The sequence below is a fragment of the Vipera ursinii genome, assembly GCF_947247035.1.
Source record: "Vipera ursinii genome assembly, chromosome: 4".
Classification (NCBI taxonomy): domain Eukaryota; kingdom Metazoa; phylum Chordata; class Lepidosauria; order Squamata; family Viperidae; genus Vipera; species Vipera ursinii.
Window position 1 is genome coordinate 109,460,148 of NC_139514.1, and position 18,816 is coordinate 109,478,963.

The 18,816-nt window shown below is 39.1% G+C and overlaps 1 protein-coding gene across 1 annotated transcript in view; it reads left to right on the forward strand.

The window, feature by feature from the left end:
• DACH1 (dachshund family transcription factor 1) overlaps positions 1 to 18,520 on the forward strand; it is an 806,874-nt gene extending 788,354 nt beyond the window's left edge. The window contains exon 12 of the mRNA XM_083362338.1: positions 16,046 to 18,520. Coding sequence (XP_083218464.1) covers positions 16,046 to 16,083 — 38 coding nt within the window. The 3' untranslated portion in view covers positions 16,084 to 18,520. The remainder of the gene's footprint in view (positions 1 to 16,045) is intronic.
• Positions 18,521 to 18,816: the final 296 nt, after the last annotated feature.

An 18,816-nucleotide genomic window follows, 5' to 3' on the forward strand; every position in this document is an offset into this window, starting at 1 on the left:
TGGAGATGATGTGGTAACAGCAAAATGTCTTTTAGGGTCCCAGTGTATTTTTCCCCCCTGTTTGTCCCTTGTTAATCTCTCATCAAAACCTGACCTGCTTAGTTTTGTGGTCCAGACAAAGTCAACCTGCATGCCATCTACTGGGGTTTTCAACCCAAAAATGTCAAATTCACATTTTAATCCAGTGGAAGATCCAAGTCACAAGAGGCTAGAGGGGCTTAACTCCAGCAAAGTAATAACAGCCCTTTCCAGTGCAACAGAGCAATAGTTGTTCTTGGAATAATATACTGTTGCTTTCATCATCGGCTATGACATCTAAAGCAAATTCCTATATCCCTTGTCATGGTGTGTCATCAGCTTATTGAAAGATCAACCATCCCACAGTAATTTTGCAAAGAAAACAAATAAATGACTAAATTCCTCTAGTATGTCACCATCAATTCAGTCCCATTCTAAAGTCGTCAAAGTGGAAGGAAATTAAATCTGTAATGAGGAGATCACGGGAACTTTGCAATGCACTGAGCAAAGTTTTAAAAAAGAAACCAGCATGGTGGACTACAAACTGTCCGGATACTCCCTTCATGTTTCTAAGTAGGGAAACAGAAAGGTAAATAAAGGTTTCTTACTACCTCTAGTGGGATCCACTTCAATAAATAAAATCTTCAGAGCACCTCTGAGTGGACAGGAGTGGAGATCCCCTAGATCAGACATGTCAAACACAAGGCCCGGGGGCCAGATCCGGCCCGCGAAGTGGTTTCATGCGGCCCACAAAGCCATCCTGGAAACAGTGAGGGAACGGCCCCCACTGCCTTGGCCCTGGCCCAGAGACCCTCCTCCTGACAGAGACCCTCAGATCTGTCCCACTCCTGACCAGGCCCCCATAGGCACCCTTGATGTGAACGATGTAGAGCTGGCCACGCCCACCCAGTAGGCCATACGCACTCTAGCCATGCCCACCCAGTAGGCCACGCCCACCCAGGCCACACCCACCCGGCCCCTTGAGGGCAACTGCAATGCTGATGCGGCCCTCAATGAAATTGAGTTTGACACCCCTGCCCTAGATTCATCCAGACACGTGTGGTGTTTCCTACTTGTTTATGCTTATTCACCCAGCCATTGTTTTATTTGGCTCTGATAAACCCTCCTGCTTTGTTTGCTCTTTAAACGGCTTTAGAAAGGAGAGAAATTTTCAAATTATATTTTGTGGCCTTGAAACACCTCTCATTTCCCTCCCCCCCCCCCCCCCCCGTGGGGTTGTGGGTGCCTCTACCTGTGTTTTCTTTCATAATTGATTCACAAAGATTCCGTATGAAAACATTCATTATGTACTTTCTGTCCTCCCGCTTCACTTTCCCCTCCCTTAACTAAGGATAAGCGGTGGAATTATAGTGCAGTGCACAGAAGTGAAACAATAATAAGTTTATTTCCTGTCTTCTGGCACAGCACTCTGGTATTTTGGCAGCTTTTCAGCTCCCGCAAATCAATTAAAGGCAACTTTGATTAAGTTAAACAAAAAGTAGTATTGATTGCTGACAGTAACCTATAAATAGGCTATTGTTTCATAGTGTTCATGGGTCACTGTTAGCTACACCTTTAAACTAGACATTGTTCTATTTATCATCTCAAAGCAAAGCTTGTATCACAGTTGAAGCATACTAACTTTGTCATTTTGGGGTTACTTTTCTTTTCTTTTTTTAAAGAAAAGGGGTCTCTCTTAAAGCTGAAGATATTCACGTGTTTTTTTTTTTCCCCAAGCGCCACCTGCATCTTGTTCCTTAAACTAGATGCTTAAAAAAAAACATACAATCTCATGGCCTGCTTGGAAAAAAAATCTTCTTGAATAAAGTGTTCTATGACTGTATTAATACTGTATTAAGACAACTGATGTCCAAAGAGTTTAATAAGGCTGGAGTAAAAGTCAAGAAGGATATTGAGGGGCAGTGAAAATGTTGACTGGGTCAGGCATTTCAAAAGGAAAACAAAACGAAAATGTAATCTGGTGGTTTTATTATTATTATTTTAGCAATAGCACTTAGGCTTACATACTTCTCCATAGTACTTTCATAGCACACTCTGGGTTGTTTACAGAGTCAGCATATTGCCCCCAAACAATCTGGATCCTCATTTTACTAACCTCAGAAGGACGAAAAGCTGAGTCAACTTTGAGCCAGTCAAGATCGAACTCTAGACTGTGGGCAGAGTTAGCCAGCAATACTGCATTCTAACCACTACACTACAAGGCTCCTCTTTTTCAGGCAAAACCATGCATTACGTTTATGCAGAGGATTTGCAGAGTGTTCGCCTTGCCAAATACATTATGCAAAGGGAACATGAGCATTTCTGGACTTGTGGAATTCTGTAGCAACATCTAGCTACTGTCTCATCATTTCTTGTTCTGATATTAAGAACATAAACTTTTATATTTAAACAACTCCCCTTAACCGTGTAGCCCATATCCTTCCTTTTTATAGCCAACCGGGGTATTTACAGAGTATGGACACAAAATGTAAGGATGGCAACCACAGTAGTGTGATGCAGGCTTTGCCTCTTTTTCATGTGTGTCACTGAATCTATGTCTGCCACTGGACCCAATTCTGTATCTGAAGCTCTGCTTCATACTTCTTGAATTCCTGTACAAATCAAAAGACAAATTATCCTTCCATTTTTTCCACTTATCCCAAAGTTGTGACGCAGGTCTTTAACCAGTAAGGGACAATTACATACAGAAACGAAAATAAGCATTTTAAACAATCTGTGCAAAAATGTGCCTACTCGGACAAAAACAAAAGAACTATATGCAAATTTTCATGCATGTGTAAAATGCATGGAAAAGTCTATAAATAATGCCAAAATCAGACATAAGGATCCTTTACAGGAAGAATGTGATTGGAGATGTTCTCATAACAGCTTGTTTTCATGGTTTATTGGGACGACAAGGAATGGGTCTGTCAACTCACAGAGTTGAATTGTCAGTTTGTAAAGCAGGACAGAGGATTTTCCTCTGCCTTTCCTGAGGCTTACAAGGGTTGTTAAAAACGGTCCCTTAAGGGTGTTTTGGATCACCCTCTTCTCCTCCAGTGTAGGGGGCATCCACAACCAGAATTTAGGATTAGTGGTTTCCTCTCCTAAGCTCTCCACTCCACAGTTCTGCTAAGAGAAAAATAACTTGCATGCTATGATCGTTAATATATAAGGCATCCAAAAATTTACTTCCTGGAGTATCCATCTGTTTGTTTCAAGCTTCACTAAGTAAAACACACACACACACACACACCAAAACAAAAACCTTTGATGTTCTCAAGTATAAAAGAGACGATTAAGGAAACTTTTGATAAGATAATGCTACTTCTACTGCGGCTTAAACAACCTTACATATTACGCCCTTGTGCACGCCATAAAATTCAATTTCAATAAACAGAGCTGAAATCTAAATATACCTGACGTACACCTGTGTATGTGTGATGCGTGCGAGAAAGAGACACAGTGTTCGAAAGCCCAAGGACTCAGTCGTGTGCACACTTACTGCACAGATTTGCCACTAAGATCAGTACAATTGATTTCTAATTGTCACTGAATTATTTACAACTTCTGTCTTTTGAGTCCTAAAAGTCCTTAGTGGAAATCCGAGAGAATCAGAATGGAAGGTCAGACCAGTCATGGGCTCCCCAAATTAAATTTCCCAAATTAAAAAACAAAACAAAATATACCACAGAAGGGTGTGGTTTTTTGTGTTTTTTTTAAAAAAAATCCCCTTTGTTTTTATTTTTCAAAGTTCAAAAAAAAACAAAAAACCCTGCTTTGCATTATCCTGATTCCTGTAGCTGGGGAAAGCATATACAATCCTGCCAGGAATCCTGTATGTGTGTGCGTGTGTTTTCCTACTGTTCAAACCATATTAATGAGAACATCATTTTGGAGAAGTAATTATTTCTATTTGTCTTGTGTCACACTTTCTAATTCCCCTATATTAGCACAGCCAAAGCAAATTAATTGCTTTTTCAGCAACTGAACCTTGTCCAAACAGGAGCTGGGATGCTTTTTCTGTTTCCCATTTTCTCAAAGTGAAGGGTGACCACATTTTCCCTTGATCACGATTGAAGCTCAGAAGACTCTCTTTTCAGACCAGAGACGTTGCTCACTTGATGAAATGTACAAGTTAAACTCAGCTCCCAGGAAAGATAAAAGTTCTGAGCTGCAAGATTATACATCAGAACAGTTAAAGTGAAATTAAAATTAAATGAATGAATCTCACTGAAGCAAAAAAAAAAAGCCGTAATTAATGGTTCCCTTAATTGTCTTCATAAAATATTTGCATGGGTCTAATTTGCATAATTTGCATGCATTAATTAATCTTTCAAAGGAATTTTGTGCTGAGAGAGGCCAAAAGTATCTCTTTGTTTTATTTAACATCTAATGAAATATTTATCTTCTTTAATGAACTTCTCATTTTCATTAAAATAAAAGTTACACCAGTTTGTATGTTTTAAAACGTTGTTATCACTGAAGAGTTTTTGGGTTTTAGTTTTTAAGGGAAAAATAAAAACCTCTTTGCCTCACAACCTGAGCTGGGTTGACAGCTACATCTAAAACAATGAAGCATTATCGTGCCTCCTTTAGTGACAATCCCACAGTTTACAAAATTTCTCATCCAATGTTTTCCATCGGCTGTATTGATCTGTCAAAAACTACAGGTTAATTTTCCTAAGCTACCATGTTTTCATTTAACTTCTTTAAAATAACCCAATTATTTTGGGGAGTGTCTTTACAGATGACAAAACCCAGCTTGCATGATTTGCAAAAGAGGGGCAGAAGAGGGTGGAAAATGAATTATGAACAGAGAAGCAATACCTGCCGAATGTATATTATTAGAGCAAAATTGAATAAACAAGATTAAACTTCATCATTGCAAGGATAAGTCATAATCAAATGAAGTAAAAGCCTTCATTTTAGATGATGCTGATAATAATAATAATAATAATAATAAGATCTTCAATGGAAGGGAATTCAAAAGGAGAAAACGTCCTGAAGATAGAAATTAATATTGAAACTGTCAGGTTAAAATCAGAATAGGAAAGCATTAGGAGATGAAATGTGATGAAGTGCCTTGCAGAAAGCAATTTTCTATAAAAGTTATGGATCTAAAAAGACAGTGATTAGTCTTTCAGATGCAAAGGTTAAGGCTATTACTTAAGAAAGGGACCCCCTCCATCCGAAGGAAATGCATCAAGTAGTTAATATTAGAGCAGATCGTAATGGAGGAACGCAAAGAGATGGTTACAATGGTTACAAGATCGCTGCTTTACAAAATTTAACATGGTACATAATAAGATTTATGAATGAGAGATTCATTTTTCAAGGATAAGTACGACACTGTTAGAACAATAAACCTGTGCTTGAACTCTGCACGCGGTTGTGGTTTCCTAGGACAATGAAGAGAAATTTATTCAGTCGAGGGACACAATGCAAATGCACTCACTCTGTTATTGGTGTAAATCCTTTGAAAAATTTGAAAACTCCCTAATGAGGAGAAGAGCCTTGCAGAATGTGTTTTAGAAGAGAATACCCCTCTGGTGTGTAGCTTAGAAATAGGAGCCGAGTAAAAACACTTTGGGAAAGTGCCACTTAGAAAGTAATTTGAAATTGGCCCATGGAATTATCTTCACAAGGAGATATTTTTTTGTCAATCTACAGCTATTCTGCACATATCTCTCACAGCCACACAATTACCATTTTCTCTGGAAAATCAGTATAACTTCAGAAGCAGATTATGCTAATTTATCTGTCTGATCCTTATGTTTCACCTTAAATAATTTTCAGGGGCCATTGATATAAAAGAAGGATAGGTCTGCATGTAAATAGAGAAGATAAGAACATAATAACTATGCATCATCAAGTGTACAGTTAGTCCTCAACTTAAATGTTTCATTTAGTAACCATTCAAAGTTACAACAGCACTGAAAAAAAATGGCTTATGACTATTTCTCACACTTACCACCATTGCAGCAATCCTCATGGTCACGAGATCAAAATTTGGATGCTTGGCGACTGACTCCTATTTATGACATTTACAGTCATGTGATCATGTTTTGCGACCTTCTGACAAGCAAAATCAATGGGGAAGCCAGATTCACTTAACCACCGTGTTACTAACTTGACAGCTGCAGTGATTCCCTTAACACAGGAGTCTTCAAACTTGGCCATTTTATGACTTGCGGACTTCAACTCCCAGAATTCCTCAGCCAGCATGTCTGGCTGAGGAATTCTGGGAGTTGAAGTCCACAAGTCATAAAAGGAGTTTGAAGACCCCTGCCTTAACAGCTATGATAAGGAAAGTCATAAAATGGGGCAAAACCCACTTAACAAGTGTCTTGCTTAGCAGCTGAAACTTTGGGCTCAATTGTGGTCATAAGCTGAGGACTACCTGTAGTTATTAAGGAGTAACACTGTTGTATCTCTCTTGCACATAGTTGAAATTAGGATAACTTAGGAAAGAATGAGTGAGGCATCAGACCCCACAACTATATCTTGGCCCATGTCAGAATATCATCTGAGATACACATTCTATATGAACAGATGAGGTGGAAAAGAATATTGCAAATTAATACAATTGGTCCCAAGGCTACCAATTAATTTTATAGAGTACGGCTAGCAAAACAACATTTTTCCAGCATTTTTCATTCATCTTACAAGAATTAAAATCTACGTTATACCTTTACCAGTACTTAGGTGGAAGAGAATACAATCAAACTCAATGCCATTTACTTTTGAGTAGGTATAAAATTAGATCACAATGTTGGGCAACTCAAAAATGTTTATTGCTAATCCTTTTGAATCCTTTTTGTATTAATTTCATTTCTCAGACAGTGTTTCTGCATACGCAATTGCTAGCCCAACTCTTCCATCTTACTGAGTTTGCCTGTGGTGTTTGCAGAGGGAAAACAAATTGATACAACAGCAATGTAGCAATGGGTTGTTTGTTTCTTTGTTTTTTGCTTACTGAAAAAACAACATAATGTTTCAGCTAATATTTAAAAAAGAGACATTTTCCTATTACGTTCTTACTTTTGAAAAGCTTTCAAAAACAGTCTGGAGTAATTGCTAGCATATGTTCCAGTAGAAACTCACATTCAAAACAAAATATCACCAGATACTGAAAAAAGTATATAATTATATACTTAAAATTAGGACAGTTGTTTTATTTTTCCCTTTGCTGTTTTGACAACATTTCCTTTATGACGAACAGCAAGCAAAACAATTTAACAAAACCACGGGGAAAAAATTGACTTTAAGAGAAATGTATTTGTCACTGTATCACTTTGCAATACATACAAATGCAGCCAAGGCTTTGAGGTATTCAGGCTTAGTTTGAATGCCACAAAACATAGATTACCATTAATTTATTCTTTCCCCTTTTCTGATGTATCCTTTCATCTCTAGATCAGGCAGCGCTTTCATTACAGATGTTATGCTACAAGTGGTAAAATAAAGATGCTGATTGAAGCTAAATTGAGATTGCTAAACTTTTTCAGGGAATGCTGCAAGAATGGTACTGTTTTATTTAAGATTTCCATATGTATTGCAAAATAACACACAGTATTGGGAAAATGATTTCTTGGATTTCCACCACCCCCCCTCCCCCAAAGTGGTTAAGCCAATCCTTCTCCTTTCCTAATGATTGTCCTTGGACACTTTTCTGCTCAGTTTCAAAAATGTGCCCATTGCTTTGATTCACTGACTTAACTTTCCTCAAGATTCAAGAGGAAAATCATGAACAGTTCATGAAAAGGGAGGTAATTTTCATCCAACTCTTAACACAACAATAATGACATGAAAACATCTAGAGTCCTCTTAGATGGGTCATTGAGTCCCATCTGCCCTATGGAGAAGAAGAGTCCAATCCTCTTTCTTCAGAAAAGCATTTTGTTCCCTCAGCTGGTATAATTGTTATTATTGAGGGGTTGTTGGGTGCTCTCTGAGCTTGCTTGTTTGCTTGCAGATGTTTCATTATTCTAACTAGGTAACCATCAACAGTGCTAATAAGGTGTGCTGTGTGCTGCTGGCACTGATGATATTACCTAGTTAGGGTAATGAAACGTCTGCAAGAAAACAAGCAAGCTCAGAGAGCACTAAGGACCCCGCATTCCAATCCTGAGCTACAACTATTCTCCTTCATTTATTTATTTATTTATTTATTATTTGGATTTATATACCGCCCCTCTCCCGAAGGACTCAGGGCGGTGTACAGGGCAATTAAAACACTATATACAACACATAATATACAAAAATTAAAATAAATTAAACCAAGTAGCCCTAAACAATAAAACACGTTCTAAAATTTAAAATTTAAAATCTAAAATCCCAATCCCTCAGTCTAGGCCAGCAAGTTCAAATAGCCAAGTCTTCAGGTCGCGGCGAAAAGAGTGAAGGTCGGGAGCCATCCGGAGCTCAACAGGAAGCTGGTTCCAGAGAGCAGGTGCGCCCACAGAGAATGCTCTTCCCCTGGGGGCCGCCAGTCGGCATTCCCTGACCGATGGCACCCTGAGGAGGCCCTCTCTGTGGGAGCGCACAGGACGATGGGAAGTTAATGCCAGCAAAAGGTACTCCCGTAAATAATCCAGGCCCATGCCATTTAGGGCTTTATAGGTCATCACCAGCACCTTGAATCTCACCCGGAAGACAACTGGAAGCCAATGCAGCTCACGGAGCAGAGGTGTTACATGGGAGTATTGGGAGACCCCCATCACAACTTGCGCGGCCGCATTCTGCACCAGCTGGAGCCTCCGAGTGGTATTCAAGGGCAGCCCCATGTAGAGGGCGTTGCAGTAGTCTATCCGAGAGGTCACGAGCGCATGAGTGACTGTGCGTAGGGCATCTCGGTCCAAATAGGGCCGCAACTGGTGCACCAGGTGAACCTGGGCAAAAGCCCTCCTGGTCACGGCTCCTATATGATCTTCAAAATTGAGCTGTGAATCAAGGAGGACGCCCAAGTTGCGAGCCCTATCTACGGGGGGTAACACCACACCCCCTATAGATAAAGATGGAATAGAGTGGACAACCTGAGATGCCGGTATGCACAGCCACTCGGTCTTGTCGGGATTTTGATGGTTGTTGTTGTTATCCATCATCCTCATCACCAGAGAGTTTGCTTAGGTACAGACACCCACAAGTGCATGAATACAAAATGGTTTTTAAAAAGGGATGCTTTGGAAAAGCTCTCTTTCAATTCAAAAGAGGGAGGAGGGAACATTTCTCCCTTTCAAACCAGGCCTTTTTGAGTCTTGAGAAGCAGTAAACTTGTCCCATTTATTAGGAGACCTTGGTGGGTCTCAAATTAAAAGTAATAACCCTAACCCCAATCCATTTCTATGCTTGCTGCTGAATTCTTTGTCTGCCTCCCCTCATTACAGAGCGGACATATTTTTCCAGACTTGCAGATGTAATAAATAAATGGCAAGCTGTGTAATGACATAAGTTAATTCCAGTCTTGTTATAAATTCTGATGATGGACGTGGAAAGCACTTCAGATAGTAACCATAGTCACAGCCTTCATTTGCTGTGTTCCATTGTACCGAAGTAATAGGCAGAGATACACTTGATCTTAATTGGGTGATATTTATGTATGGTGCTCTGTTCTATACACATGTTTATAGTTGTTGTTTCTGAAGCTGCAAGAGCTGGAAGTTGCTCACGTTGATTAATATTCTTTTGTAATGCACAATCACTTGGGGTGACTGGAGATTCTTGGGCTGAAGGAACGGGGGAAAAACAACCTCGAGTCCCTAAATTATTATCACTTGGAAAAACTGGTATTAGGTGACATAATGATATCAGAAGAAAGCTTCTCTCTCTCTTTCTCTCTCTCTCTCTCTCTCTCTCTCTCTCTCTCTCTCTCTCTCTCTCTCTCTCTCTCTCTCTCTCTCTCTCTCTCTCATCTATATCTATCTGTCTATCATTCACATAAGGTATCCATCATTAATTTACTATTTGATCTCAGGTGGGTTTAAATATTAATCAATTCCCTCACCCCCTCCTTGGACTGAGTCTTATGCATTTATTCAGTGAACCTCAGGCAAATATTCTCTTAGCTGGGGCCTATAGCAACTGCAGTTTAAGTCAGGACTGCACCTCAAGTGACTTATCAATCTTAGGGTGATCTTTTATTCCCATGCAATCAGCATTTAGAAGAATTCTCTGCATTAAGTTCTCCCCAGAAGCAGAAAGTGTCACTGAGGACTCCTTAGACTGAGCTAGAATACTATTCTTTATTGAAATATTTACAAGCAGGTGGAATGGAATGGAATGGAATGGCATAGAATAGAATAGAATAGAATAGAATAGAATAGAATAGAATAGAATAGAATAGAATAGAATAGAATAGAATAGAATAGAATAGAATAGAATAGAATAGAATAGAATAGAATAGAATAGAATAGAATAGTCTTTATTGGCCAAGTGTGATTGGACAAACAAGGAATTTGTGTGTCGATAGATAGATAGATAGATAGATAGATAGATAGATAGATAGATAGATAGATAGATAGATAGATATAGATGGATGGATGGATGGATGGATGGACAGATAGATAGATGATAGATATAGATAGATGGATGATAGATATATAGATAGATATAGATGGATAGATAATAATAATAATAATAATAATAATAATAATAATAATAATAATAATAATAATAATAATAAGAAGAAGAAGAAGAAGAAGAAGAAGAAGAAGAAGAAGAAGAAGAAGAAGAAGAAGAAGAAGAAGAAGAAGAAGAAGAAGTTGGAAGGGACCTTGAAGATCATCTAGTCCAACCCCCTGCTCAGGCAGGAAACCCTATACCATTTCAGACAAATGGCTGTCCAGTCTCTTCTTAAAAACTTCCAGTGTTGGAGCATTCACAGCTTGAGCAGGCAGGTTGTTCCACTGGTTAATTGTTCTAACTGTCAGAAAGTTTCTCCTTAGTTCTAGGTTGCTTCTCTCCTTGACTAGTTTCCATCTGTTGCTTCTTGTCCTGCTTTGGACAATAGCTTGACTCCTTCTTCTTTGTGGCAGCCCCTCAGATATTGGAACACTGTTTTCACATCATCCCTCACCCTTCTCTTCATTAAGCCTTGGTGGAGCAGTGGGCTAATGCCTCCTTAAGTAACACCAGCTGCCTGCAATTAGTGCAGGTTCGCATCCCACCAGGCTCAAGGTTGACTCAGCCTTCCATCCTTCCGAGGTAGGTAAAACGAGGACCCAGATTGTTGGGGGCAATAAGCTGACTTTGTAATAATGCCGCTGGGGGGGGGGAAGCCCTAATAAGCAGGCATATACATAGAATGAAGGCTATTGCTAAGCACATTGATTTGTGCTTTAGATTGTAAGCCGCCCTGAGTCTTCGGAGAAGGGCGGGATATAAATGGGATTAAAATAAAAATAAATAAATAAACGAGACATACCCAATTCCAGCAACCGTTCCTTATATGTTTTAGCCTCCAGTCCCCTAATCATCTTTGTTGCTCTTCTTTGTACTCTTTCTAGAGTCTCAACATCTTTTTTACATTGTGGTGACCAAAACTGGGTGCAGCGTTCCAAGTCTGGCCTTACCAAGATAGATAGATAGATAGATAGATAGATAGATAGATAGATAGATAGATAGATAGATAGATAGATAGATAGATAGATAGATAGATAGAGCTTTTCTGTAAACCTTACATATCTATATTTCTGAAGTTGCTGGAGAAAAGACTCAGTAACTGATAAGGCGGCTTTCATTTAGAAATTACTTTCCTGTTATGATCACTTCCATTTTAATAATTCTAAATATGCTTCAGCTTTATCTTAACTCTTTCCTGTCGATAAGAACTTAAACGTTTCAGTGCATTAGCATTGTTTTGGATCTGTGGTAAACAAGTTCTCCTTTATTTGCCTCTTTAATGAGATCTATGGAGGGGAGGCAGAAATTGATTCTAACCTTAATTAGTTACCCCATTGTAGTATTTTGGTAAGGGCTAGAGTTTGTATTCCATCTGTTGCAAGATGTTTCTTTTATTTGGATTTCCTGATGCTGTTTTGTCAAAAATGCATGAATCATTTTCCATTTGTTTGCCTTTTGTCTCCTTTTCATTGTTCTGGTTCCTTTTCCTTCAATTATTAAAGTGCTGCGTTGAATGGGAGGTTAGGATTACATGGTGATTCACGTTCACCCTGCCTTATTAAAACAAATAAACCCAGCAGTTCTATAATCTGAATGCTCTTGAGCTCTGGATCACAGACGCTTTTATCAACATTGGGATGAAGGGGTTGTGTGCTTAGGAGCTTTCTTGTACAGCTGTTAAACGAGAAATGGCAAATAGCATTAGATGCCTGCAAAAAATTCAGTGGAAACAAAATAGCTGCTATTTTCAACGACCATCCCTACTGAGAGGAAATGCTTTCCTTTAATGTAAAAGTTGATTAGGAATGAAAGAGTGTCGTCCAAATGTCCTGTCATGGCCACCAATGTGAGATTATGGAAGGCTATAAGCCAGGGGTCTTCAAACCTGGTCCTTTTATGACTTGTGGACTTCAATTCCCAGAATTCCTCAGCCAGGCATGCTGGCTGAGGAATTCTGGGAGTTTTTTTTTTTTTTTTTTTAATTGAATTTTTATACCGCCCTTCTCCCGAAGGACTCAGGGCGGTGAACAGGGCATATAAATAGAAGTACAAAAGTTAAAAAGGATTAAATTGTTGCCCAAATTAAAACAATCAAAATATAAAAAACATTAAAACCCTAACATTCCCCCATCAGGCCAGGCCAGCTTGTTCGAATAAATGGGTCTTTAACCCGCGCCGGAAGGAGCAAAGATCCGGTGCCATCCGGAGCTCAACCGGCAGTTGATTCCATAAAGCCGGGGCGCCCACAGAGAAGGCCCTTCCCCTGGGGGCCCCCAGCCGGCATTCTCTGACCGGAGGCACCCTGAGGAGGCCCTCTCTGTGGGAACGCACAGGGCGGAGGTGAGTCGACGCCGGCAGCAGGTGGTCCCCGAGGTATTCCGGACCCATGCCATGTAAGGACTTAAAAACCATCACCAAGAGTTGAAGTCCACAAGTCATAAAAGGGCCAAGTTTGAAGACCCCTGCTATAAGCTATCCATAAATGAATGGAACCAAACTTCCCTTCATGCTTGTTTGGCTAAATATGGAATCATGTATGATACTGTTTCTGTAATAAGTTGCCATTCATTTCTGGTCATAGCCTTGGTTGAAAACTTTCACCTGGATTTCTGATGGTTCTGTTTGGGAACGAAATTCTGAATGTGTGTGCTGCATGTTACTGAAATTGATCCTATAAAATAGGGGTGCCCCAATCCCTGGTCTGTAGCACTGTAGTGGTCCGTGGCCTGTTGGGAGCCAGGCCACACCAGCAGTGGATGAGCACTCGAAGCTCCATTTGCACAAGCAGTGGGGGTGCACATGAAACCATCCCCTCCCTTCCTGCCAGTCGGGGAAGCTGGAAAGGTTAGGGATTGCTGCAATTAAAGAATACTATGAAACAAATCAAGAAAAAGTACTAAATTACAAATGTTTAAACTGTGTTTAGTCTCCAAAAATTGAAATTTCAAACCCAACTACAATAACAATGGCCATCTTATAGACATAGCATTGCCTACAGATTCAGCCATTGATCTGGATCAGCAAAGAGACTCGTTCTTTAGTTGAAGCTGGAAGTTAATGAGAGTAGCATCTAATAAAGGAGGATATTTGTAGCTCAGGATTGAGCTGTGGGGACCTTGGTGCTCTCTGAGCTCGGTTGTTTTCTTGCAGATGTTTCATTACCCAAACTAGATAACATCAGTGCTGGCATTGACATTGTCAGGATGGCAGCCATGTCAGTACCTTTGCACCCCCATCCCTTTGACCCATCAGACTGCAACCACCGTCTTCAGTTTGCTGACCCCATATTCCTGATGCTTCTTCTGCTTCCTTTTATGCCAAACAGATGACTGGGGTCAATATTTTGGCTGTCTTGAATGTGAAATAATGCAGAAAGACAATACTTACCCTGGAAAATCAGCTCGAAAGTATATTTTAGACATATCAGTTCATTTGGCATGTAGACCTTAGTAGTTAGATATAAAAAGACCCAATATAAGAGCTGATTCTTTAAACCTCTGCCTTCCTTTCCACCCTCAAAAGCTGTCAGTAAGGCTCAGAGCTCAGTTGTGCAGAAATAGGCAGCAAAGTAGATGTGGTAGACCAATTTTAAAGCAGGGGTGGCCAATTAATATTCCCAAGGGCCACATGAGAAACTGAGATGTTGTGGAGCAGGGGTCTCCAACCTTGGCAACTTTAAGACCTGTGGACTTCAACTCCCAGAATTCCCCAACCAAGGTTGCAGAATGCTGTTGTGGAGGACCAAACCAATAGAGCTGCATGCACTCCTGCACATATGTATTTTTTTTAAAAAAAAATCACCTTCAAAATAAAAGCAATTCACACAAGCTATACAGGGCCATCCAAAGATGTGTTCCGGGAGCTATAAAATGCCCAGGTCTGTTGTAGACCTTTCCATTTGATAGCATGCTTCTGTAAATAAAGGATCAAAAAGGGGAAAAAAGGGGAAAAATGTATATTCAGAAATAAGGGCAAGTATGATACAGCTTTCTTTTCTCATGAGAAGGAAACCTATATGCATCCCCCCTTCTTTGCTGGCTGCAGAAGTAAGAATGACTTTTAAGAGTCATTGAAGGTGTTCTGGAAGTAGATCATGGAGTAGATGGAGTTATATCACATGATTTTGCATCATCCCATTAACAGAATGACATCAGAGCTGTGGGTTTATAAAATTAGACTATCCTTTTCCCCAAGTGTTTGAGGCAAAGAGCTATTTTTGGGGTGGGAAACACCTGCTTCCCTGCAGGCTTTTGACCTACTCCAGTATTGTAGGCCAGATGTGATCTGCAATCAAAAAAGTTATTTTGGTATATTTGGCAGTTATCTTTCCAGGAGCACATCAAGTGCCCTTCTATTTAAAGTCTCCAGAAATATTTATATTCCCGTTCCTTTGCCAGTCTGCTGTGTGATTATTTGGTGGCTTTTCTTAATTGAATTTGTTCGATTTAAACATCCGCTCACTCCAATCGTCTCTTTTTGATTACTAAAAGAAACTGGATGGAATTTGAAGCCTCTGACTGACATGGCTATATGTGATTTTTGCATGGGTTTTGGCATGGGTTTTGCAATGTGTTGGGTGAACAGATTCAGGCACTTGGCAACTGGTTCATATTTATGACGGTTGCAGTGTCCTGCGGGTCATGTGATGCCCATTTGCAACCTTCTGACAAGCAAAGTCAATGGGGGAAGCCAAATTCTCTTAACAGCCGTGTTAGGAGATTAACGGCCGCAGTGATTCCCTTAACAAATGTGGCGAGAAAGGTCGCAAAATGGGGCAAAACTCACTTAGCAACAAAAATTTTGGGATTGATTGTGGTTTTTACATTGAAGACTACCTATAATACAAGGAAGACTAATTCTAGCAAAGATGAGGTTTTCCTGAGGGTTTTTTTTTGTGTGTGTGGTGGTGGTTGTTAAGTCAACACCATGATTGTTGAAGTGAATCCATTTTTCTCCAATGGAGATTTTTTTTTTGCCAGAAACTAGAAATAAACACTAGAAACCGGCAAAAAAATTGGTCATGGTCATGTGACTTGGCAGGCAGCAATGGCTGTAAAAGCCAGCCAAATATGTTCACATGACCACAGGTGGATGCGGCCATTGTAACTTTGAAATCAGGTCACAAGTAGCTCTGGCGAGGTCTGTCATAACATCTAACCATCACTAAGTAACTGACCATTACTCTTGTTTAGAGTAACCTTCAATCCAGGGAAGTCAAAGTTCACCCAAATAATGTAACATTGTGTAACATTCATTGATAACGTTAATAACAAAGTTCACCTAATTAACATAACATTCATATTCTCAATCGATAAGAAATGCATCTTATCTACAAGATGAAATACGCTATTGGGATGTTATTGTGAGAAAGAGTTTGCTAACATCTTTCTTATGCCTATTTCAGATGGAAGACTTTACCTGAAAACTACTGTTATGTACTGAGTTTGTCCATTTGGAACAATGGGTGTCACAGTCCAGAGGACTCTGCAGTAAAACATCCAGCGTTTCAGAAGTTCTGCAGAAAGGGAAGGTGCTTTGCAGAAAACTTTTATCACGTCACATAGCCATGTGCAGAGATTGTAAGCATTTGATGGGAGCATCCTCATTGCATTGCCCAAGCTCCATCCTGTGTTACAGAAGATGTTTCTACAACTTATGTAGCTTTCTAGTAGCTACCAGAAAATCTGTACTAAGACACCAGAGCAGAACTATATATTTCCATTTCAATGGAATAAGACTATATTCTCTTCTGAATATTTAGGCACATCAAGGAAATCTTCCACTTCTCATCTTAAGCACTCTTATGCCAAACCAGCAAGATGGTAGGAAAAAAAAAGAATATTTCTAAAATGGGCATCAGAAGATGGCTAAAAAACTGAGGTTAGGAGTACACAAAAAAATGTTATATACCATTTTCTTTTCTTTTTTTTCAAAATTCTGGGAAATGGATTTTTTCACACAAGACTTTGCAAGGTGATGATACCTTATAGAACTTAAACCAGTTTTATCTCAAGAAAAGAAGTACAGAGTTTCAACAGCATTATTTACGATTTACAGTAATCGCAAGAAGAAAGAAGAAAGAAGAAGAAGAAGAAGAAGAAGAAGAAGAAGAAGAAGAAGAAGAAGAAGAAGAAGAAGAAGAAGAAGAAGAAGGCTTACAATTTGTCATGTTAAACTATCAGTATAAGAGGGATGCTTAGTTGTTCCTCATTTCTGAAACTGTTCAGGTGTACAGTATATAACCAGAAAAACCACTCACAGAAAATATTATGTATGCAGTAGTATACTAGATTTTAGGAAAATCAACAATTTTAGAGAATATGTTTTGTCACCCTGTTGGTCCAAACAACATCTTTCTAATTTTAACGCATGCAGGCATGTAAATATTTGTCTTGAAGTCACAGTGTTAATGAAGGGAATCTTAACCGTCTGGGAGGGGTGAACTCCTTTGTATGTATATGCTGAAAGAGGGCACTTTTCGGAGTGGATCGTGGCCTCAAATCAACTCAACTCCCCAGAAATATTTTTCTATATTAATGTCATATTACTTCAACCTTGTCGGGGAGGAAAGCCCTCCTCAAGGCTGTAAAGACACTTGATGTATCAGTCTAATACCACGTAGAGCTAAGTGATGAACAGTCTTTTTCAACCCACCATTGTTGGCAGTTCCGTGTTGCTTTTTTATTGTCTTTATAAAAATGGTCTCTGTTTTTTCACCTTTGTGCTCATAACTGGAAGCGAGTTGAAACTGAGTGTTTTCTAACATCTTAAATGTTCTTGGCTCTGCCGACTTCTCCACGTCCCCCCTTTAAAGACCACTCGGAAGGTTGTCCAGCCTTTCTGGATCTCTAATGTGTTGCGCAGAAAATGCCTTTTCTATGAATTCGTAATTGGGAACGTAACGTTATCTGGATGACCTACAGCGTGTCCAAATTTAAATCTGTGGGTAAGGCAAAACTTTTAAGAGGGTTTTTGCGGTCGGCATTTTTGTTCGTTTTGGCGTGCCTCGAGACCACATCTTCATTTTATGTCTTAAAAAAAAAAAAGGATGGTTTGAAAACACAAAACCAAGCCTTTGTGACTGGAGGGTTCTTTTTAAATGCTAAACAATTAAAAAAAATCTTAAATATACTTTTTTTAAAGAAAACTGTGCAGCCTTTAAAGGGTTAACAGTTAACATTTGATGAACTTTGCGGCAATTGGCTAATTCTATACAAGGGGGGGGGGTTGGTTATTCACTTCACTAACAGCAGTGGTTCCAGTAATCTACCATTCCTCTCCACCATGAGTAGGTATGATCATTTTTACAATGTATTCTTTCAAAACACCATGGGATTCATCATTGTTTGCTTTGGTACATAAGTCAATGGAAATGCTAAATGAAGAGAAGACATATATCTTGTTAAAACGCGTGTAAATATTACAGTTCATGAAATGCTACCGTAAGATGAATTTGGGTTTCTTCTGCCTTCAGTTACCCAAGAACTTTTTTTTTCCCCTTTTGCCTAGAATATGAAGAAATGTTGTGTTCATGTTATTGTTTAAATGCTTTTTGTATTCTTAAAGATATTAAATGTCTAGTTGTTCTATATTATAATCACCTTTTTGCGCTCTATGCAACCCTTTGGAACAGAACATTCTCATCTTCATGTAGGACCTATGAAAATTGTCTATTTTTATCTATATATTTAAAGTTTTCTAAAAATGAGAAAAAAAAGTTATTATGAATTTTGTTGTACAAAATCTGTACCAAAAAAAAAATCTGTTTTTACATCATATTGGAAGAATTGGATAATTTTTCTATTGTAGTCTAGTTAATCTGGGCCTGGTTTCATGTTGAGAACCACGTTTCTGGTATTGTATTTAATTTCCCTCTCTTTTTTTTTCCCTCCTCCTCCTTTTCAACAATCTGCTAATAAAACTGTCTGAAATTTGCCTGTGACTTTATTTACAGTTCATATTTATTAAATTTGGTGAGATGTCTAACATTGGAGGGATATTTGCTTTCTGACGGGAGGCATCTTAAAACAACATAAGTCAGCTGTTTGCCATATGAGCAGAACAAAGCTGAATGATTTCATTTAACGTGCAACCGCTTCTAGCTCTAATATGAATTACTGTGGTGAAGAAAGGAAGGGAAAAAAAGTCATAAAAGCACATTCTGTGGTTATTGTT